The sequence below is a fragment of the Scyliorhinus torazame genome, chromosome 7 (assembly GCF_047496885.1).
Source record: "Scyliorhinus torazame isolate Kashiwa2021f chromosome 7, sScyTor2.1, whole genome shotgun sequence".
NCBI classification, from domain to species: Eukaryota; Metazoa; Chordata; class Chondrichthyes; order Carcharhiniformes; family Scyliorhinidae; genus Scyliorhinus; species Scyliorhinus torazame.
The window spans coordinates 117,951,068-117,975,485 of record NC_092713.1 but is presented as its reverse complement, the minus strand read 5'-3'; the positions used below and the strand labels follow the sequence as shown (position 1 = coordinate 117,975,485).

The window sequence follows — 24,418 nt, the reverse complement described above, 5'->3', positions numbered from 1 at the left end:
ATTACATTTCCCCTCTCTTTCCCATAATTAATGTTCCATCTTCCTGCATTCATCTCATCTTCATCAATAAAAAGTTATGGAAAATTATCACATCAGGAGACATTTCTCTTGCTCACTTTGAAATTAAAGAGGAATGTCTTGGTTGGTTTAAGATTTTGCTTTTAAAATGTAGATTTGTTTAAAAAAAACAATCTTTTTTCAAAAGTTGAATTTTCACCTATGTTTAAAAAGAAATATATAAAATATTTCAAGAGACTGTATTTAGTTTTGAGACATAAATAGATTAATCTTGTAACACAATAGGTGTAACAAAAGATACGCTTTGGTAAGGAAGAGGGAATATGAACTTTACAGTTCAATGAAAATTGAAAAACTGAATTAATTCTTTAGACAAATAATCAAATTATGATGTAAATGTCAAATAATGAATACCATGCAACAAATTTCATTTCTGGCTTTGTCTCATCCTTTGCTTCTGAGCCTCAGCAGCAAAGCTGTAATTTTTGATATCAATGTTCCCCCAAACAAATTATGTTACAAAAGAATGACAGCATATCACCTGGTAATTCACTGGGGAAATATGTGGGATACTGAGCCAAGTTAAGTTGGGAAGGACCCAGTCATCTGTGTTGAGTTAAGAAATCCAGCTAGAGTGACAGTGGACTTAGAGAGTCTGGTTAGAGTGCAAATGAACAATGGAACAAGTACAAATGGAAGCACCGTATTGAGTTGAGCTGTGATTACCTCACCACCATTGTCCACTCAGGCAAGGCACCAGAGAGCCACAAAAAGCATAGTGAATTACTCCCTTCAGAACAGAAGAGGAAGACTTACAGCAAGTACAGAAAAATAAAACATAAAGTTATACAAAATAATCTAAATATTTATGAACTGATCTTAATTTGGTAATTAAAGCTAAAGTTAAATATTTCTAATATAATACCTTATTAAACATTTTAAAAACAATTGCTTCTGTCCAGTCAAGATTTACAATTTTGTGACAAACTGAGGTCGTAATTGGTAATGAACACTTACACTGAAGCATCATTCTTCGCTGAAGGACTAGATCAAAATCAAAATGCAAGCTAACTAGATTGCCATCCAAAATAAACACAATTGAAGTATACATTTCAACTGCTGGATGGTTTCCAGTCTGTCTGCGATTTTTTAAAAAGAACATGAGAACATACGGTTGACTTTAGCTTTAGTGTGAACCTGCTGAGCATTCCACGTCTAAACTAACTTAAAAGACCACACCATTTTCTGGCAAGAAAAACTGTATCAAGTTTAAAAGATACTTTGTTTAATTCATGTTAATTTCTAATAACAAACTGTAATAGTCTGTACATAATACTGGGAAGAAATAAGGACAATCTAATGCACTGGATGAAGAGTTCAAAAAATAATTAGTTCACAAAATAATTAGGATGTCCAGTGGCGCGATGTGAGGGGAAAACGCACAACAAGGTGGCTCCTGCTGGAAAGCTGATCATTTTGCCTTTTTTTCTGGCGCCATGGAACTTTTACCTTTCAGAAATTTTTGAAATTTAATGGGGAAGAGTTCTTCCTTTGAGATGCCCAAGGGAGGCAGAGTCACGAAAGATTTAAGCCGAAATCCGTCGACTGATTCTGAAATCTCTCAGGATTCATCTGGAGGTAAGATGGTGGAGATAGCTTCTTCCTCTCTGACCTCTCCACTAATGGCCGAGGCTCTTACCAGTATTTTGGCGAGTGAGTTTGATAAACACCAACAAAATGGTTAACAAATTGATATCTGCTTTTATCTGGGCAGGTAAGAATCCCAGAATCTGTAGCATTCTTCTGCAAAGGGACAGACAGACAGGGAATTTGCCATCCTGAATTTATTGTTTTATTACTGGGCTACTAACATCCCAAAAAATGTTGTGGATCAGTGACCACAATTCTATTTGGGGCTAAATGCCGTATTCTTCCGTTGGGTTTTCAACATCCTCTAATTACCACAACTTTATTGGAGACCGTTCATATAAATTTTCCCCCCAAAATGGAGTGAAAAGGACCAAAGAAACAAAAGCTCTAGCAGGAGTCACCCAATGTGCGACCGCCACCTACATGTCGCCCAGAAGTCCTCCACCTTCCTCCTTGTTAAAGAGGATTTTATCCGTGGCTCAGATTGGCTAGGGGTCTATTCAGACCTATATGGCCATATTCCCTCGTCGGACCCCTTCCCAATCAACTGGGTGAGGGCAAGATGGGAAAGTGAGCTGGGTCCTATACTTACCAGTGAGGCTTGGAGGGTGACTCCAAGTGCTCGGTTGAGCCTAATTAAGTTTAAAGTGGAACACTTGGCCAAGGCTAGGATGAGTGGATTTTTTCCAAATGTGAGGATATATATGACCGCTGTTTCCTTGCCCTAGCTAACCATACGCATACATTTTGGTCCTGCCCCAAACTCGCCAGCATCTGGGCTTCCATTTTTAGCACTATGTCGGAGATAATCCAGGTGGATTTAAGTCCATGTCCACTGGTAGCCATTTGGGGGGTTTTGGATTCACCGGCATTTCTCTCTGGGGTAGGTAGAGACAGATGTTGCTTCACTGATAGCCTGGAGGCAAATATTGCTCGGCTGGAGATCTCCCAGTCTTCTGCCTGGTTGGGCAACTAAATCTCATTCCTACACTTAGAGAAAATCAGATTCACCATTAGGGGGTCGGTGGAGAGGTTTTAAGGATCTCGATACTGTCGGCTATGAGAGAGTTTATTCTGGTGTTTAAGTTAATTATGTGTTTTTTTAATATTTGCTTGTAATTTCTTGCACTGTTGCATTCTCGTTGGTTGTTTATTCTAATGTAAAACTTAATTTTAAAAATAAATAGAAACGTGATCCCAGCCTACCTCTGTATCCAATTTAAGCAGGGGTGGGCAGGAAACAAACCTGCTTTCCAAAGGCAAGCCGCAAATTTATATATTTTAATAAGACCTCACATCTTATAACCTTTTTAAACTTAACACCGACTGGACAAGTTGCCTGGACCTCGTGAAATCTGGCAGCTGTAGGGAAGTGAGAATAGTTATGTCATAGAATTTACAGTGCAGAAGGAGGCCATTCGGCCCATCAAGTCTGCACCGGCTCTTGGAAAGAGCAACCTACCCAAGGTCCACACCTCCACCCTATCCCCATAACCCAGCAACCCTACCCAACACTACAGGCAATTTTGGACACTAAGGGCAATTTAGCATGGCCAATCCACCTAACCTGCACATCTTTGGACTGTGGGAGGAAACCGGAGCACCCGGAGGAAACCCACGCACACACGGGGAGGATGTGCAGACTCCGCACAGACAGTGACCCAAGCCGGAATCGAACCTGGGACCCTGGAGTTGTGAAGCAATTGTGCTATCCACAATGCTACCGTGCTGCCCGTTAGGTGGAACACGTAATTGCATTACAGCATGACTTGTCGGTATGAAGGAACAAGAGTTTATCTAGAGGCAGGACCTCCAAACTCACCTGTAAGCCACCCCACAATCTGACCACCTACTAATATCCACATGTCTCCCAACAGCCAATACCTTGCGGCAGTCTGGAATCCACAGGCCTTCTTGCCTGATAGTCAGCTAAACTCTCAATCTGCTTGGCTGTGCTTTGGAAACCAATACAAAAATGTAAACTGCGTGCCACAGTTCAATTCAACAGTTGCTCCAGGAAACCCATACATTTGGGTTACCGTGTTGCTGAATACCCCTCTCGATTAATCCTAAGAATCTACAGGATCCCTACAGTGCATAAGGAGGCTACTTGGCCCATTGAGTCTGCACTGACCCTCTGAAAGAGCACTCTATTTAGGCCCACTCCCCTGCCCTATCCCCATATGTTTTCATGGCCAATCACCTAACCTGCACATCTTTGGACTGTGGGAGGAAACTGGACCATTAAGATTCAGACAAGGGGGAGAACGTGCCAAATCTGCATTGACAATCACTCAAGGCTAGAGTTGAATCTATGTCCCTTGCGCTGAGAGGCAGCAGTGTTCCAAAATGAGTGATTCAAACATCAAAATGCAGATCGGGTAAAGGTTGAATCATCAGAGGGGATATAAGAATGTCATAATCATTTGTTTCTTAAACAAAGGAGCAACTTGCCTCATTAGATTTTCCAGAGACTGTTCCTTCACTTTGATGTCTGCAGAGAAGATATAAAAAGATTATTTAGTAAAAAAAGTCTACATTTAAATTTCAGTCTGCTTTCCAATATATGGGAAAGCATTAAGATACTCTGTAAATTTCAACAGCTGTTAAAACATAGCAGGAGCCTAATGCATGTATTTGAGAATTTCCTTTTCAGTGTTCATGTCAAATGACTAAACACAGATTGTAAGGAGACTCATTTGTTGTCTAAAGGAAAGATAAACCTTGTGACCTCCGTGCACTTAAACACTCAAAGAGCAGGTGACATCAGACACTAAAACAGTTCCACATTGCAAAAAAAAACCTTCCTTTTACGGTAGCAAATATTGTCATTACGCAAAATGGATCATTAGCTACTTGCTTAGCAAACTTACTGAACAGAAAACGCAACTAAAACCTGCGACTGTTTTATTTGCAGCATATCTGAGGCAACAACAGCATACAGGGAAAATGCATTGGTTCTTTCAAATATAGATTCCTATTAAATAAATGGACCAAGGGTTTCCTTTTCTGGGTGCAAATTGTGCTCAAAACTATTTCTATGTGGCCCCGTTGGAGCCATGCAGGTAGGGCAAACACGCGGGAGGAGGAGAGAGAGGGAGGATAGGGAGGAGAGAGAGGGGGGGATAGGGAGGAGAGAGAGGAGGGGATAGGGAGGAGAGAGGAGGGGATAGGGAGGAGAGAGAGGAGGGGATAGGGAGGAGAGAGGAGGGGATAGGGAGGAGAGAGGAGGGGATAGGGAGGAGAGAGAGAAGGGGATCGGGAAGAGAGAGAGGAAGAGGGGATAGGAAGGAGAGAGAGGAGAGGATAGGGAGGAGAGAGAGGGGATAGGGAGGAAATAGAGGAGTGGATGGGGAGGAGAGGGGAAGGGGATATGGAGGAGAGAGAGAAGAAGGGATAGGGAGGAGAGAAAGGAGGAGGGATAGGGAGGAGAGAGAGGGGCGGATAGGGAGGAGAGAAGATAGGGAGCAGAGAGAATGAGGGATAGGGAGGAGAGAGAGAGAAGGGAATAGGGTGGGGAGAGAGAAGGATAGTGGAGATAGTGAAGAGAGGGAGGAGGGGATAGAAAGGAGAGATAGGAGGGGATAGGGAGGAGAGAGAGGAGGGGTAGGAAGGAGAGATAGGAGGGGATAGGGAGGAGGAGGGATGCAAGGAGAGGGTGGAGGGGATAGGGAGAGAGGAGGAGGGATAGGGAGGAGGGGATAGGGAGGAGAGAGAGGAGGGGATAGGGAGGAGAGAGGGTTGGAGGGGATAGGAAGGAGAGAGAGGAGGAGGGGTAGGGTGGGGAGAGAGAGGAGGGGTTAGGGAGGAGAGATGAGGGGATAGGGAGGAGAGAGAGGAGGGGATAGGCAAGAGAGAGAGGAGGGGATAGGGAGGAGAGAGAGGAGGGGATAGGGAGGAGAGAGGGTTGGAGGGGATAGGAAGGAGAGAGAGGAGGGGTAGGGTGGGGAGAGAGAGGAGGGGTTAGGGAGGAGAGATGAGGGGACAGGGAGGAGAGAGAGGAGGGGATAGGCAAGAGAGAGAGGAGGGGGTAGGGAGGAGAGAGTGGAGGGGGACAGGGAGGAGAGAGAGGAGGGGATAGGGAGGAGAGAGAGGAGGGGGTAGGGAGGAGAGAGGAGGGGTAGGGAGGAGAGAGAGGAGGGGATAGGGAGAGAGGAGGAGGGATAGGGAGGAGGGGATAGGGAGGAGAGAGAGGAGGGGATAGGGAGGAGAGAGGGTTGGAGGGGATAGGAAGGAGAGAGAGGAGGAGGGGTAGGGTGGGGAGAGAGAGGAGGGGTTAGGGAGGAGAGATGAGGGGATAGGGAGGAGAGAGAGGAGGGGATAGGCAAGAGAGAGAGGAGGGGATAGGGAGGAGAGAGAGGAGGGGATAGGGAGGAGAGAGGGTTGGAGGGGATAGGAAGGAGAGAGAGGAGGAGGGGTAGGGTGGGGAGAGAGAGGAGGGGTTAGGGAGGAGAGATGAGGGGACAGGGAGGAGAGGAGGGGATAGGCAAGAGAGAGAGGAGGGGGTAGGGAGGAGAGAGTGGAGGGGGACAGGGAGGAGAGAGAGGAGGGGGTAGGGAGGAGAGAGGAGGGGTAGGGAGGAGAGAGAGGAGGGGGTAGGGAGGAGGGGATAGGGAGGAGAGAGAGGAGGGGATAGGGAGGAGAGAGGGTTGGAGGGGATAGGAAGGAGAGAGAGGAGGAGGGGTAGGGTGGGGAGAGAGAGGAGGGGTTAGGGAGGAGAGATGAGGGGATAGGGAGGAGAGAGAGGAGGGGATAGGCAAGAGAGAGAGGAGGGGATAGGGAGGAGAGAGAGGAGGGGATAGGGAGGAGAGAGGGTTGGAGGGGATAGGAAGGAGAGAGAGGAGGAGGGGTAGGGTGGGGAGAGAGAGGAGGGGTTAGGGAGGAGAGATGAGGGGACAGGGAGGAGAGAGAGGAGGGGATAGGCAAGAGAGAGAGGAGGGGGTAGGGAGGAGAGAGTGGAGGGGGACAGGGAGGAGAGAGAGGAGGGGATAGGGAGGAGAGAGAGGAGGGGGTAGGGAGGAGAGAGGAGGGGTAGGGAGGAGAGAGAGGAGGGGGTAGGGAGGAGAGAAGAGGGGTAGGGAGGAGAGAGGAGGGGTAGGGAGGAGAGAGGACGGGGTAGGGTGGAGAGAGGAGAGGGTAGGGAGGAGAGAGGAGGGGGTAGGGAGGAGAGAGGAAGAGGGGTAGGGAGGAGGGGATAGGGAGGAGGGGATAGGGAGGAGGGGTTAAGGAGGAGAGGAGGAGGGACAGGGAGGATAGAGAGGAGGGGATAGGGAGGAGAGAGAAGGGGATAGGGAGGAGAGAGAGGAGGGACAGGGAGGAGAGAGAGGAGGGGATAGGGAGGAGACAGAGGAGGAGGGGATATGAATGAGAGAGAGGAGGGGTTAGGGAGGAGAGAGAGGGGGGGATAGGGAGGAGACAGAGGAGAAGGGGATAGGGAGGAGAAAGAAGAGGGGCTAGGAAGGAGAGAGAAGAGGGGATAGGAAGGAGAGAGAGGAGGGGATAGGGAGGAGAGAGAAGGGGATAGGGAGGAGAAAGAGGATAGGGAGGAGAGAGAGGAGGAGGGACAGGGAGGAGAGAGGGCAGGGGATAGGGAGGAGATAGAGGAGGAGGGGATAGGAAGGAGAGAGAGATGGGGACAGGGAGGAGAGAGAGGTGGGGATAGGGAGGAGAGAGAGGAGGGAGAGGAGGGGGTAGGGAGGAAAAAAAAGAAAAAGAAAAAAAAGGGGGGAAAAAAACTATTTCCATGTCACTGAAAGTTAAATCTTCTATGAGCCAGTATAAATGTGCAATGTTTCAGGGCATCATTTAAAAAAAAATATGGCATGCTGTATTGCTTGATATATTTAAGAGTGGTAACCTCGTTTATTTTATTAAGAAATCTGAAAATGAATTACAAAAAATAATTTTAATCAGAATCCAGACCACCAGCCCAGTGAGTAACCCAATTTTAAATAATTAAAAATGATTTTGACAAGTTAAACAAAACTGTTGTATTGGTGTCCACAGTCAATTTCTGGGAACTTAAAAAAAAATCTAAACTTTGAAAATGTGCCTAATAGTATCCTTGATCCTGGAGAAAATAGCTCAAATTTCATAGCCTCCCTGAAATGTTCACAGTCAATGTAATTAGTGGAAACTCACAGTGATGATTAATTGCATCTGTGGACGCAGCCAGTTACTAATGTGATATTTTTGAACTTCTGCAAAACATCATGGAAATTAAATCTGTGCTGGATGTAATTTACACTTGGATTTCCTCCATCTCTAGTGCGAGATTGACCAATTTTGGGTAAATTATGCTGGAAAAAGCTAATGGATATTCTTGTCCACGACGCTCTTTGCATTTGATGTGTAAAGTGAAACAGATACAAGCATCTAAATGATGTTACTTGTACTGATAAGAGATAATTAATAATAATCATCTTTATTAGTCTCACAAGTAGGCTTACATTAACACTGCAATGAAAAGAATGCTAGCATTGTGGTAATGATACTGAACTAGTAATCCAAAGGGACAGAATGTATGGGAGCTAAAATTGCCAATACAATGGGAAAGCAAGTTATCAAGAGGAGGTTGAGAGTCTGCAAAGAGATATAGACAGGTTAAGTGAGTGGGCAAAAATCTGGCAGACGGAGTATAATGTGGGTAAATGTGAAATTGCCCACTTTTGCAGGAAAAAAAGCAGTAAACTATTGAAATGAAGAAAGACTGCAGAAATTGCTGGTACAGAAGGATCTGGATGTCTTGTTACATGAATCAAATAAAGTTAGTATACAGATACAGCAAGTGCTTATGAAGGCAATTGGAACGTTGGGATTTATTGCAAGAGGAGTAAGAATAACTTAATTCTGAAGCTGAGTGGATGATCCATTCATACTCTTCCTAAGGTCCCCACCAGTCTTCAGCCAATTTGACACACCACCATGTGATATCAAGAAATACTAAGCGTACAGAATGCAGCAAAAACCATGGGTTGTATCTCGACTAAAGAGCTGAAGAACCTGTCGTCCAGAATCAGTAACACTTCTAGCCAAGTTGTTCCAGTATAGCTTCAACATTGGCATCCACCCAACAAAGGGGAAAATTGCCTTGGTATATTCTGTCAACAAAAAGCAGGACAAATCTGGGCAATTACCTCATCATCTGTCTTACTCTCAGCCACCAGGGAAAGGGTTGTCGACAGTGCTATCAAGTGGTACTTACTAACCGATAACCTGGATGGGGAAGCTGGAGTGGTGGCATTCCAATGAGTCAGATTCTTTGTCCTTCTCAGTAACAGGTCACAGGATTGGGATATACTGTTGAAGACTTGGCGGGTTGCTGCAATGCATATTGTAGATGGTATACATTGGATGCAATCAGCTAACTGCACAAAGACTAGAGGGACTATGGGTGGAAGTCTCCCATGCAAAACCCCTGGATGCATAATTAATTATGACGGGGATGGAAGATATGCTGTGGTTTCCCATCGACCTCCGCAGCTGGATTTAGTCCCGGATGGGAGAATTCCATCCCATTTGACACAATTGCATTCCATGAAATGCCTTTGCAAGATTTAAAATTTATGTTCAATGCTGAATTCAAAGTTATATTACATTTAACCCAAAGCCCCTCTGACTTTTCTGTTCCCAGAGCATTTACTGAAGCATGTTATTGTGAGAATATATATTTTGGTAGATCGCCAACATACATAAAGCAACCAAGGCTGTCATTTTCAGCATTCTGAGAAAAACTGTCAATGTCATAAGCTTAAAGTTATGGTATTTTAACATACCAATATTAGAATCTTAAATGGTTTACTTTAGGTTTCATCTTTTTAAAAATCCACAATTATTGAAATTATGCCAACACTTAGACACCATCTTCATTAGAAATTGCTTGGAAAGAGTTTTTCGTTTTGGAGAGAGAAGTGTCTTGGATAATCTTTTTCTTGGCAAACGAATGTTAGTAACTTGATGTAAAAGCTGTTGATGCAATTTATGACATTTTGTTACACATTTGTAAACAGGCAATGAAACAGCAGGTCGGACAGCATGTGTGGAGTCAGAAACAGGTTTCAGCTCACTGACTCATTGTCAGAACCAAGGATTACTGACCAAAAACATTCACAGTCTCCACAGGTATTGCCAGACTGACGGAATATTTTCAGCATTCTTTGTCTTTATTTCAGATTTCTTGCACGTGGGGGCCGGCACAGTGGCGCAGTAGTTAGCACTGCTGCCTCATGGCGTTGAGGATTCGGTTTCACCCCTGGCCCTGGGTCACTGTCTGTATCGAGTTTGCACATTTTGCCCGTGTCTGCATGGGTCTCACCCCACAACCCAAAGATGGGCAGGGTAGGTGGATTGGCCACGCTAAATTGCCCCTTAATAGGAAAAGAAATGAATTGGGTATTTCAAAAATAAAAAATAAATTGTGCTGAATTTAAATAGACCCCATTTTCACTAATAAAAAAAAGGATTTCTTGCACGCGCAGTAGTTTGCTCTGGGGCGGCATGGTAGCACAGTGGTTAGCACCGTTGCTTCACAGCGCCAGGATCACAGGTTCGATTCCAGTTTGGGTCATTCTCTGTGCGGAGTCTGCATGTTTTCCCAGTGTCTGCATGGGTTTCCTCAGGGTGCTCCGGTTTCCTTCCACAAGTCTCGAAAGACGTGCTGTTTGGTGAATTGAACAGTCTGAATTCTGTCTCAGTGTACCTGAACAGGCGGCGGAGTGTGGTGACTAGGGGCTTTTCACGTTATCTTAATTGCAGTGTTAATGTAAGCCTACTTGTGACACTATTAAAAATTATGATTATTATTAAGATGTTTGCGAAAACAATCTCCCTTAGGGCCATGGATCTTTATTGGAGATTTGCATTGATGGACTGTTCTCTTTATAATTTATCTGCTTTACATTTCAAAAACTATCTTGCAAAATAACCTATTCTTCAAATATAAAGGACTATAGTGTGGTGATATGCATCACTGTAAATAAACAAGGGGTTAATGTAGATACACTAGGGCACTGTAATACACAAGGGGTTAATGTAAATACACTAGAACTAAATAAACACTAGAGGGAGCACCAGAGACATCATGAAAAACAGACATTCAACCAATAGGCCAGTAAGATAGGACACGACCAATGGGCAGTCAAGACACACCCAGAGGTGACACTACCACAAGGGGATAACCCATATAAAAGGACAGGGCACATATGCCCTTTCTCTTTCCATAGACGACACCCAGAGGCAGGGGCAGATCAGGGAAGCATCACACCCACCGCATGGATTAGAGCAGACTGGTTAGTTAGATCGAGTTACTAGAGTAAGATTAGCAGGAGAGTCGAACCCAAGTAGGAGAATTGTTAACTGTTCAATAAGTGTGTTAAATCTATCTCCAAGTCTGAACCTTCCTTTGTCAGAGTATACATCAAGGAAGCAGCTTATGCTACGTGAAGAAGCATAACACAACATATAGCACTACTCTGCAAAATTCTAAATTAAGTGATCAGAACCACACTATGCATTAAAGTAACTAAATGTCAAACCATTAAAAAACATTCTACATAATATCTAAAGCACTTAAAATGTTCCATCAGCAATCCCTGGAGTTTCTGGAATATTGGACTCTTTGGTTTTCACCGATAGATTTATTTTGTGGCTGTGCCATTCATGTACACACAAACACAACAACTATGCGTTAATTTTTATTTTGGGGCCGATTTAGCTCAGTTGGCTGTACAGCTGGTTTGTGATGCAGTGTGAAACCAGCAGCGTGGGTTCAAATTGCTCTACTGGCTGAGCTTATTCATGAAGACTCTGCCTTCTCAACCGTGCCCCTTCCATAACTTTTAGTCTATTTACCTAACTGACGTAAACAGTTCTTCCGTCAACCTATGTAATTGGATTTGTTTCAGTTTAAGATTTTTGTTTGTGCTTGGAATATGTCACTTTCAAATTTAATATGGAATTGGATGGTATTCCTTGCCTGAGGTGTGGGGATCTTCAGATTAAATCACCACCAGTCAGGTCTCCCCCTCAAAGGGGAAAGCAGCCTAATGTCATCTGGACTATGGTGGCTTTGCTTCATTTTTTATTGATTACATTAATGAGAAATAATGGACAGAATCTTGAGTTCTCTCTGGCAGTAAGCTTGGAGGCAGGAAGGGCATTTAATTGGGAAGTGTGGTGGTGCACCTGAACCCTGCCGCCTTCTCGCCTCTGCCAGAACTAAGGTCCGGACGGATTAGGGTAAAGGGTGATTTGGAAATCCAAAGTGAAAGTATCAGCACTATATAGTGATGTGGGTAAAAACATGTAGAATGGGACAGGTAGAGGCAGTATGTACTGGAACCAACTAGGGATAAAGGTATTTTAGATCTAGTACTTTGTAATGAAGCAGGGTTAATTAATAGTATAGTAAAAGATCCACAGGGAAATAATACCATCCAATTCCATATTAAATTTGAAAGTGACATATTCCAAGCACAAACAAAAATCTTAAACTGAAACAAATCCAATTACATAGGTTGACGGAAGAACTGTTTACGGTCAGTTAGGTAAATAGACTAAAAGTTATGGAAGTAAATGAACAGTGGGAAACATTTAAAGAAACAAAGATGTTCAACATAAATGCATTTCTTCAAAAGCAAAAGTTCAGCAAGAAAGACCCATCCATGGCTCACTCGTAAGTTGAGGTTAGTATTAGATTAAAAGAAGAGGCTTAAAAATGTTGCAAAAAAATCTGAGGATTGAGAGTGTTTAAGAAATCAGCAAACGGCAACTAAAAGTTTTTAAAAATCTGAGCGTAAACTAGCCAGAAAAATAAAAACAGATTGTAAGACCTGTTTGTTAGGGGAAAAAAAGTAGTTTTAAGGGATTTATATTTGTATTGGTAAACATGAGAAATAAATTATAGTTTTAAGTGTGTTTAATTTTAATGTTTCTGTGTCTGGAAGGGTAAAACCTAGTTAGATTCATGCTGTACAACGGTGAATGCATTGTGGGGGCTGATTAAGTTCCAACTGTGTTTCTATTGTGTGAAAAATAAATAAAAGGCATAAGCATATGGGTGTTGCTTAGCAACTGGGGTCATTAAGGTAGAGAAGCTTTTAAGTTTTAGTTAGCTAATTTGATTGCAGTTGAAGATAGGTGGTAAGAGAGAAGGCCACAATACAGGCTGAGCTTATTCAGTTCTGTTAGAAGCAGAAGACTAGAGAGGGAACATATCTCTCAGCTTTGCAAGAATAAAAGCCATACCATGGAGTAATGGTTAAGAAAACAAGCGCAGAGAAATGAAGAGCAGCTAGTTAAGGAAACTAGAGAAATGAAGAGAAGTTTCCAAGAAGACCTAGGTGAAAGTTACTAGGACAGAGAACTGTTCAGTAAAGACAACCAAGCTGAGAAGAAAGCTGAGATACCAGCAAGATATCCAAAGCAATTTTCAGGTTTGGGAGATTTTACTATAGTCTGTGAAACGTGAGTTGAAATAACAATGGAAATCAGTGGATGGATCTCAGAGGTTGTGTAAAAGCAGGTAAGGTGAAATAAATCCTAAAGAAGTTGGTGTAAATTTCTGGACTGAGTTCACTGTTAAAAGTGGAGCAGAAGCTTTGTTTAAAAGTCTCACGTGGAAAACCGGGCCTGGATTTCGGAATGCAAATCGCTAAGGGAAAGCGCACATTGAGAACAGACTTTAAAGTAATTTGGGGCGATTCTGAGGAAACATCCACAAACAATCATTTGGGGATCAGAGTGGAGCGTGTATTTGCCCACAGTCATCTTGTGTGCTTAAAAGGGACTTTTGTGTTAATGAGGTCATTGTGGATTAATATGTACTTTGTAATCTGTGTTAATCCTAAAACCTGCTTGCAATTGTTAAACTAAGGGAGGAAGGAGAAAAGGGATATTGCACCAGTACCCAATTTATTCATGTTTAATAGCTGTTTTTTTTTCTTGTTGTTAAAGGACGCTGTTCCTCTAAAAAAATGAAAAGTTATAGGCGAGAATAGTGCCTTGCCGCCGGCTGCCCCATTCTCCGTCGCTGTTTTACGGGCGCCCGCGGGATTCCCGCCACGCCGGTCGGGGGCCGTTGACAGCGACCCACCCGGCGATTCTCCGGACTCCGATGGGCCATGTGGCCGATGGGTTTGGCCGAGTACCGCCGGCGTGGATTACACCTCCCACATGGTGGGACCTGGAAGGTGAGTATGCGGGGGCCTTCCTGGAGGGGGTGGTGGGGGGGGGGGGGTGGGGGATCCGTTCCCGTGGGGGGGGGCCCACAGTGGCCTGGCCCAGCGATCGGGCTCGTTCCATGGGGGCCTACTTTACTCCGCGCCGGGCCCCTGTAGGGTTCTGCCATATTGCCTGGGGGCTAGCGCATGGAAGGGAACCCCCGCGCATGCGCGGAAATACGGCAGGCGTTCTGCACATGCGCGAGATCACGCCGGCCGTTCCGCGCATGCGCGAGATCATGCCGGCCTTTCCGCGCATGCGAGGACCTGCGCGGGCTATTCCCCGCCGGCTGGAGCTGTGGGGGCGACTCCGACAGCAACGTAGCCCACTAGAAAGGTGAGAATTCCTGACTTTCGGGGGCCGTTGAAGTTGGCGCCGGTTCTCACGCCGGCGTGGGGACATAGCCACATTATTAGAGAAACCCGCCCATAGTCTTTTGAGCCAGGGTTCCGTAGTGGGATCTTCTCATCCAGTTAGAACATTAACTGGGATCGTAACATTTTGTAAGTATATAAAAACTATGAGAATAGCTAAAGTCACCATAGGCCTCTTAGAAGCAGAGACAGAAGAAATTATCATGGGGAACGAGGAAATGGTGGAAGCATTGAACAGATATTGTGTTTCTGCATTCACAGAAATAGACTATAACCTGGAGGCTAAAAAGAGTGAGAAATTTAGAGAAATTAATATCAGCGCAGTACAAGTTTTGGAGAAATTTAAGAGATTAAAATCTGACAAATCGCTGGGACCTGATGGGTAGCTCGAGAGATAGTCAATATGCGGTTTATGGTTTTCCAAAATTCCTTAGATTCAGGATGATCCCACTTGATTGGAAGTTGGAAAACAGTGAACTACAGGCCAGTTAGCCTAACATCAGTTGTTGGGGAAATGCTGTAATCTATTATTACGGAAACCCTAACAATGCACTTAGAAAATCATTGTATGATTAGAATAAGTGAATGTGGCTTTACTAAAGGGAATTCCTGTTGAGCAGGAGTATTTTGAGGGTGTAACTAGTATGGTAGATAAACGGGAACCTGTAGATGTAGTATACCTGGATTCCCAAAAGGTATTCAATACGCTATCCTCCAAAAGATTAATGAGAAAAATAAGGGCTCACAAAGTTGGGGCCATATTAGCATGAAAAGAGGATTGATTAACAGATAGAAAACTGAGAGTGTACATAAATTGTTTATTTTTTCAAGTTGACAGGCAGTGAATTGTGGAGTGCCGCAAGAATCACAGAATCCCTAGAGTGCAGAAGGAGGCCATTCAGCCCATCGACTCTGCACCGACCCTCTGAAGGGGCACCCTACCTAGACCTAATCCCCCACCCTATTCCCGTAGCACCACCTAACCTTTGGACACTTCAGGCAATTTAGCAAGGTCAATCCACGTAACACGCACATCTTTGGACTCTAAGGATGTGTTGAGGTCTCCACTATATACAATCTATATTAAAGACTTACGTGAAGAGTTAGAAACTAAGGTATCAAAGTTTGCTGATATCAAACTAGGTGGAAAGGTACACTTTGGGGAGGACAAGAAAGGCTGCAAATAGACAGGTTATGTAGATGGACAACAAGATGGCAGATAGAGTATAATACAGGGAAATGTGAAGTTACTCACAGTTGAGAAACTTTTAAGTGCTGATGTTTGAAGAGACTTGGGTGTATTGGTAAAAGGAATACAGAACATTAGCAAGCTGACACAGCATGCAATTAGGAAGGCAAATGGCATGCTGGCTTTTACTGAAAAGAGATTGCAAAGGAGTTGAAGCACAAAAATAAAGAAGTCTTGCTATAGTTGTACAGAGTTTTGGTGAGGCTGCATACTGAATGAGTTTTGATCTCGGCATTTAAGAAAGGATATACTTGTCTTGGACAGTACAGCAAAGACTCACAAAATTGGTTACTTGGTTGAGGAGGTTTTCCCATGATGAGAGGCTGAGCAAATTGGGCTTATATTCTCTGGAGTTTAGAAGTCCGGGAGTCGATCTCAATAAAGCCTATAAATTCTGAATGGGTTTGATAGGTTGGACACTGAGATTGTTTCCGTTGGTCAGGAAATTCAAAACGCAGGGCCACAGCATCAGAATAAGAGGCTGATCATTTTGGACTGAGATGGAGAGATTTCTTCCCTCAAAGGCTGTGAATCTTTGGAATTCTGTATGCGTTGTGGGTGTGGGTGCTCCACCATTGAATACATTTAAGGTCCCAGGCTGATATTTGGTCTTCCAGGGAATTCATGGATATAAGGAGCAGATGGGAAAATGGAGTTGATGCCCAAAATCAGCCACGATTATACTGAATAGCAAGCTCAGTGGGCCGTATTGTCTACTCTTGCTCCTATTTCTTTGGGAAGGCCAATGGTTGTTCTTGCTGTCCTGTTGCCATTTGTGGCCCTTAAGTGATCAATTAATGACCACAAGGGCCTCATCGGGCCACCACTAGTATTAACCTCGGCTGGAGGTGGGTCGGTTGCCATGTGATGTGCACGGCAATGCAGCCAGCTTGCAACCTCTTGCGGGGGGAACATTTTCCCTTCGTGAAAGGCACTCAGTGCCTGTTCGGGGTTCACTAAGGTCCATCCCCTTGGCCTTGTTGCTGTTCCTCCTTTGTATCTCACTGGCTCTCCAGCCAACAGGTGAAACCCATTGCATCGACAAGATTCCACCCTGAATATTTGAGGAACATGATGTAATTTTTGGTCAGAAAAGTGCATCATTGTCAAGCAAATATTGCATTTACTTTATTATATACAAAGACCTCGCCCACATATGTGCACATGCATGCAAAAAAATGTGAAACCATGTGGGGAAACTGTGTGGCTGCAATAGTTTGATTTTAGCAAAAGTCAGCAATGGAAGAGTAAAACAAACTCAAAATGACAAAAACGAAAGATGCGGGGCTGATACTTCTTATTCCAACACCACATATCTGGCAGTTACGGAGACTACAAGAGTGAAATTAGGAAAAAATGGTGGCAGGTCTCAGATTCATCTGGACATAATGCATTTCTCCAATGGGTCAGCATAAGGACAGAAGGAGATTCCACAGGCAAAGTTTCATTATAATATTTATCAATGTCATTCTGCTGGTTCCGGCATCATTTTCCTTTGTCGCAATTGAAAGTAATCTTCAGCACCTGAGTATCCAGGTTGTGAGATAGTGAACTCATATTTATATTGCACCTCTAAAGTAAATGGCATTGTAAAACAAAATTTGATCAATTTAAAAAGTCTGAGATAAAATAGCAGATAAAGTAGTCAATATCAGCCCTTTGTTGATAATTTTTTAATTAGTTTTTGTTTGATTCCTGTTTTCTGTGAGTCTTTATGTTTTTTTCCCCTACTGTTACAATACTGTATTAATGAATTTCCTAATGGAATATGCTTTATGAGGCACTGGGAAGAAAATAAGGACCACTGAAGGGGCAGTTTAGGATGCAGCTCCCTTTGGTACCCAAGTACCTGCATTTGTAGAGAAATGTGGGCAGAATTTGCTTCAGTAAACAACTAGTGCATGTGAAGGCATGCTCGCAAGCTAAAGCTGGTTGAAAAATAAGATATTTCTGGTAAATCAACACTTGAAAATCCAAGAACTTAGTTTGTCTTGCCCAATAATTATATGTTTAATAATTTTCCTCTGGGATGTACAAGAGCATACAGACAGAAGACAAAAGTAGAAATATCACCCACCAAGTAAGCATAATGTGTGAACTCCAGTCTGCCGGTTCCGTTTGATCTTGTCATAGAAGCTTTCCGGCTTCCAGGTCTCTGTCCAAAATACGATGGATACGGTTTCTCCAAAATTATATAACTAGGAATGAATAAATATCGAAATTTACAAGGATGCACTCTTGTGAATGGATAAATAATTACAACCCATAGAATCATAGAATCCCTACAATGGAGGCTATTTGGCCCATCGAGATTGCACCGACTGTCTGAAAGAGCACCCTACCTAGGCCACTCTCCACCCAAAACCCTTTACACTAAGGGCAATTTAGCATGGCCAATCCACTTAATCTGCACATCTTTGGATCGCGGGAGGAAACCGGAGCACCCGGAGGAAACCCATGCTGACACGGGGAGAATGTACAAACTCTACACAGTCACCCAAGGTTGGAATTGAAACCGTGTCCCTGGTGCTGTGAGGCAGCAGTGCTAACCACTGTGTCACCCAGTTACACACCAGCTTCACATCTACCGTAATATGTAATATGTTTTACATGACTTAAGTTATTTAGTAGAAACTCCAACTTTTTGTTTTAGTTTCAGAAGTGAAGGGGGAAATTTGCTTTTCGAAAGCAAGACAACGATTTCCTGCAATGCCGGTCTCATTGATTCAAAATCACAGGTTGGGACATACTCCTCCAATTTCTGACAGAGATGTGGGATGACAGTCAGGGTCTTAATCATTCTCAAAAGAAAGTCCCATCACTCCTGAAAATAGTGACAGGATCTCCTAGGTAAAAGTTCAAGATTACAGTTAACGTGGTCATCCTGATCAGTTGCGCACCAAAGGTTATGATCACAAAATCTCAATAGCACAGGAACAATGGTCAAGCATTTATAGCTAGACTTCTGTCCAATAATCTTCAGTCATGTTCTAAACCAGGTACTTCTCGAGCTCTTTTTTCTTTCAGAGCTGCAATCACTGGCTGGGATGGAAGTCTATTCCACACCAAATTTTGCTTCTCATTGCAACTTGCTAATTTTGCACTTAAGCATACTATTCCTGCAATCTTAATTTCAATTAATTAGCAACACTCACATAATCCATGTCACTCATTTCATTTACTTTTTGACATGTATTTTGTTCCAAACACATGTAACATCAACAAAATACATACTCCATCAAATCACAATCCAGTTTGTACAATTTTTCCCCTTTTATTCCCTCCCCGCACCAAACAACTCCTCAAATAATATCACGAACAGCCTCCAACTGTCCTCTAAGCCCCCCTCTGAACCTCTCAACATGAACTTAATTTTCTCCAACTGGAGAAAGTCGTACAAATCTCGCAGCCAAGCCGCCACCCCCGGTGGTGGATCCGACCTCCAATTTAACAAGATCCTTCACCGGGCAATTAAGAGACGAAGGCCACAACATCGGCCCCCTTCCCCTCCAACAGCTCCGGCACTCGAGACCCCAAAAATCGCCCCCATAGGCTCCGGCCTGCCCGCCACCCCCACTTTCTTAGATAGCGTCCCAAACGACTCCCAATAGCTCTCCAGCTTCTCACAGCCCCAGAACATTTTAGCATGATTCGCCAGCCCTTGCCCACAGTTCTCACACCCATCGGCCACCCCCTGGAAAGACTCGTTCATCCTTGCCCAAGTCATGTGTACCATATGCACCACCTTGAACTGAATCAAGCTCATCCTCATGCAAGGAGGTTGTAATCACCCACTGCATCGCCTCGCACCACAGGCCCCAGTCTATTTCCGTCCCCAGCTCCTCCTCCTATTTACTCTTGATCCTCACCACCTGTGCCCCGCCCTGCTCCCCCAACCACCCTTCAGGTTATCTGGGGCTACGGGGTTAGGATGGGGAACAGGCCTTGGTAGGGTGCTCTTTTGAAGGGTCGGTGCAGACTCGATGGGCCGAATGGTCTCTTTCTGCACATTTAAACGCCGAGATCAGTGCCTCCACCCTCCGGAAGAAGGCCTTAGAGAGAAAGATTGGGAGCGTCTGAAAAATAAATATGAACTTGGCAGCACATTACAACCTGTAACCTCCCTGCCAATGTCAAGTGCAAAGTGTCCCACCTCTTAAATTCCCCCTTAACCTCCTCCACTAACGCTATGCATCGTGGTCCACTCACGCATCACCTGAATCCCCAAATACCTAAATCTCTCTCTAGCTAGCTTAAACAGTAGTGTCCTAAATCGGGCCCCTGCCCCGCCGCATTCACCGGAAACACCTCGCTCTTGCCAATGTTCAGCTTATACCCGGTGAAGGCCCCAAACGTCCCAACAAGCCCATGATTCTGCCCATACTCTCAAGTGGGTCCGACACAAACAACAGGTCATCTGCGTACAACAACAACCGGTGCTTCATGCCCCCCCTCACATCCCTCGCCACACAGCAGACCCCCCCGGAGGGTCATCACCAAGGATTCAATCGCCAGGGCGGATAGCAATGGCGACAGCGGGCACCCTTGCCTTGTTCTCCTGTGCAACCCAAAACCCACTGATCTCATCTCATTTGTACGCGCCTGCCACCAAGGATGCATAAAAAAGACGCACAAACCTCGGCTCAAACCCAACCTTCCCAGAATTTCGAACAAGTATCTCCACTCTATCCGGTTAAAGGCCTTCTCCGCATCCATAGTTACAATAACCTTCGATGGCCACCCAACTGACGGATTCATAACTACATTTAACAGCCTCCTGCTGTTGATGGATAGCAGCCTACCCTTCACAAAAACTGTTTTGATTCTCAGGCACCACGTGCTGGATTCTCCCAAAATGGCACGATGTCCCCACTCCGGCGTAAAAACACTGCCGTTTTACTCTGGAGATTCCTGGGAATAAGTGGAGCTAATTCACAGCCCTGCAGGGGGCCAGAAAGGATCCAGAGTAATTCACGCAGCTTTAGTTGCGGATATGGGCCCCGGCACTTCCGGTTTTGAGTCCGCGCATGCGTACAGCAGCGGCGCCAAGCGTCATGGGGGAATCGGACCGCGGAGCCACATATAACAACTAGACCCCCCCCCCCGATCGGCCACGCGCCCGAGCATCCGACCGCGCGGATCTGTTCCCCGGCCGCCTATAAGGCCCCCCCGGTGTCCGAATTCCCTATCCCCCACTAGGGTGGCCGCAGACTGAGTCCGCAGCTGCCACGCGAGCATCCCGACCGGCAATAGCAGGTTAGATCCACGCCGTCGGGAACTCGGCCGGTCGGGAGCGGAGGATCGCTGGGCTGGCCTTTGTCAATGGACCCCAGCCGCACGGGGTAATCCGCGATCACGCCGATTCTCGGGTCCCGGAGAATCGCCGGACCGGCACCGGGCCCGATTCCGTCGTGAAATTGGATTCTCTGCCCCTGCGCCGAATGCGATTTCGGAGCAGGGCTGCGGAGAATCCAGCCCTAGCTCTTGCATACACCCCTTCATCCTACCCGCCAACAGATTCGCCAGCTCTTTCACGACCATATTCAACAATGAGATGAGCCTCTATGACCCACACCCCAGCGGATCTTTCCTCTTCTTCGGGATCAGTGTAATTGACGCCTGTGATAGCGTCGCTGGCAACCCCCCCCCTCCACCGCCTTACTAAACATCCCAACAGGTGGGTGGACGGCTCTGTCGCAAACAGCTTAATAAGTTCTGCCGTAAAGCTGTCCGGCCCAGGGGGTCTTCCCAGACTGCATTCCCCTGATACTACCTGTCACCTCCCTCAGCCCCAGCGGCGTCTCCAAAGCCTGCCTCTTATTTTCCTCAAACTATGTGAACTCCAACCCGTCCAGGAATCGTCCCATATCCCCCTCTTCGCCACCCAGCTTGGCCTTATACAACTTCTCATAATACCCCCCTGAACACCTCATTTATCCTTCCCGGCTCCGACACCACCTCCCCATTCTCTGCGCAAACCCTTAAAATTTCCCTAGATGCCACTTGCCGCCGCAACTGCTGGGCCAACATATGGCTCGCCTTCTCTCCATGCTCATGCTCCACCCCCTCACAGCTGCCCCACCGCTAAGTATCAAACTGCCCCACAGCCGTTCCTCTCCACCAACAACTCCTTCGTGCCACCCCCCCCCCCCCCCCCCCAGTATCACCTATCCACCTCAACTATCTCATCCAGCAGCCGTCTGTGCTCCTCCATCCTCCTTCTATCAGTGAGCCTTATGCAAAATATTCTCCCTCGAACCACCACCTTCCGAAAACATGGCCTCTGACACCTTCTTGTTCTGATTAAGCTCCACGTAATTTCCAATAGCTAGTCTCACCTTTTCACAAAACGCCTTGGCCGGGATCAGTTGATGCGTATCCTAGTCTGGAATCATTCCTAGTAACCCCTTTACAAACCCCGCATTGTCCCAATTAGGCACATAAACGTTGACTAACATCATGGGCGTCCCCTCCAACACCTCACTCACTATCACATTCCTTCCTCCCGCGTCCCACACATCCCTGGCCCTCACAAACCACTTTCCCTTGCTCAACCAAATGGCCATCCCCCTCGACCCTGAATCAAACCCCGAGTCAAATACTTGTCCCACCCATTCCTTCTTCAGCCTAACCTGATCCTTCACCCGGAGATGTGTCTCCTGTAGAAAAATCACCTCCGTTTTCAAACCCCTCAGGTGGGCAAAAACTCTGGACCTCTTGACCGGTCCATTCAGCCTCAGGACGTTCCATGTCACGACTCTTACCGAGGCTTACGCCTCCATTCCCCTCTATCGTCCACCATCATGCCCCACCAGTTCTGTCTCACTTAATCACATCCTGAACCAGTTTCATTCAAGATGGCCTCCCCTCTCCGCCCTTGACCATGCTCAACCTCCAAACCTGCCATGTCGCATCCCCCCCCAGCCAGCCCTCGCGGCCTCCTCCCCCACGTCACCTCCGTTCAGCAGCATTTCTTGCTAGCGTGGCAACTCCCGCCCTTAGGCCTGCCCCTCTTGCACACCCTCCCACCTCTCCCCCACCAGTCCTTCCTTAGCTTGCGTAACCGGCCACTGGCCCCTCTGAATAATGACAAAACCATCTACACCCAAAGGGCCCAGTCATACACACCCCTTACATGACAAAAAAAAACATTCAAATTAACAAATAACCTCCTCCCAAAAACAAAACACAATGTGGGAGGGGGCGAGCGATCGCACCCCTTACAAACCTACAAGTCACAAAACATTCCCCACGTCAGCAACACAAAACAGCCATAACACCCAACTTTTACACACTTGACCCCTCCATCCCATACAGCTCTCCCCCAAATTATGGTTCCTTATAAAGTCATTCACCTCCTCTGGCGTCTCAAAATAGTACTCCCGGCCGTCTAAAATTACCCAAAGTCTGGCTGGGTACAACACCCCAAAACAAATCTCCTGTCTGTACAACACAGCCTTGCTCCTCCACCTTCACCCGCAGCGACTTGCATAGACCCCTCAGGATCCCCACATCTGCCTGCACATACGATCACTCTGGTAGGACACCACTTTCTCCACCTCGCGCATCATCGCCCCTTGCACCTCGAGGCACTTCTCCACCCGATCCAAATTTGTGTTTTGGGGGTGTGGCTCACGCAGACACAGGAAGAATGTGCAACGTCCACATGGGCAGTGACCTGGGGCCGGGATCGAACCCGGGTCCTCAGCTCCATGATCTGCCCCTCACTTTCCCTCTTTAATGCTGCATCAAAACCCACTTATTTGGCCAAGCTGTTGTTCATTCCTGTCACAAGTCCCTCAGCCTCTCTATCTCCCTATCCTACTTTTTAAAAAATTTGAAAGTATCCAATTAAGGGGCAATTTGGCATGGTCAATTCACTCACATAGATACATAGAAGATAGCAGCGGAGGAGGCCTTTTGGCCCTTCGAGCCTGCTCCGTCATTCATCACGATCATGGCTGATCATCCAACTCAATTGCCTAATCCTGCTTTCTCCCCATAGTCTTTCATCCCATTCTCCCCAAGTGCTATATCCAGCCGCCTCTTGAATATATTCACCCTGCATATATCTTTTTGTTATTGGGGGTGAGACCCACGCAGACATGGGAAGAATGTGCAAACTCCACACGGACAGTGACCCGGGGCCGGGATCGAACCCGGGTCCACCGCGCCATGAGGCAGCAGTGCTAACCACTGTGACGTCCCTCCCTTTCCTTCTTTAATGCCACCTCAAAACCCACTTATTTGGCTTTCGTTCATCCCACCTAACATTTTTATAATCCAGCGTCTGTTTATTTCCTTCCACCTCGATGCAATGTTTCGAGATATTCTACTATCTTGAAGGTGCTATATCAATGCAAATTGTTATTGCAACCTAGGTTTTCCATACCATACGCAACCCTCAACTGAGGAAATAGGTACATATTTCTCTACAATTGTTTTAAACACTGCAATTCTCTGCAATTGTTTTAAACACAGGAGCTCAGATGGTCTCGGTCTGATCTTGCCTTTCTCAGTGAAGGAACTCCCAATCCCTGCTCACAGTCTCTCCATGCCCTTCTGCACTTCAGAAATATACATCATATTCTTGCTCATTTTCTCCCCCAGCAACAGAGACAGATTAAGGCACAAAACCTAATTTTCAGGCCTAGAATTATTTTTGTCATTCGTTTACAAACTCTCTTGAAGAAAACAATATCTAGCAGAGACTTGTAAAATATTTGTGGTCAAATTAGTCTTGCTTTTGCAACAGTACTTGGTTAAATGCAAGATTTCTAGTTACTCTTTCACCCAACGCATTAACAAAATAAAATTTTTAACCAATTCCATCACCTCCTCCCATGGCACCTTTCCTATGCCATCGCATCCCTCCTATTCAAACCTTCTCATTCCATCTCTCCCCTGC

At 45.6% G+C, this 24,418-nt stretch overlaps 1 protein-coding gene across 1 annotated transcript in view; it reads right to left on the bottom strand.

Moving 5' to 3' along the window:
- dph5 (diphthamide biosynthesis 5) overlaps positions 1–24,418 on the bottom strand; it is a 139,255-nt gene that overhangs the window by 27,673 nt on the left and 87,164 nt on the right. The window contains exons 4-5 of the mRNA XM_072511365.1: positions 17,588–17,708; positions 4,123–4,162 (exon numbers count right to left, since the gene is read on the bottom strand). Of these exons, the coding sequence (XP_072367466.1) occupies positions 4,123–4,162; positions 17,588–17,708 (161 nt within the window). The remainder of the gene's footprint in view (positions 1–4,122; positions 4,163–17,587; positions 17,709–24,418) is intronic.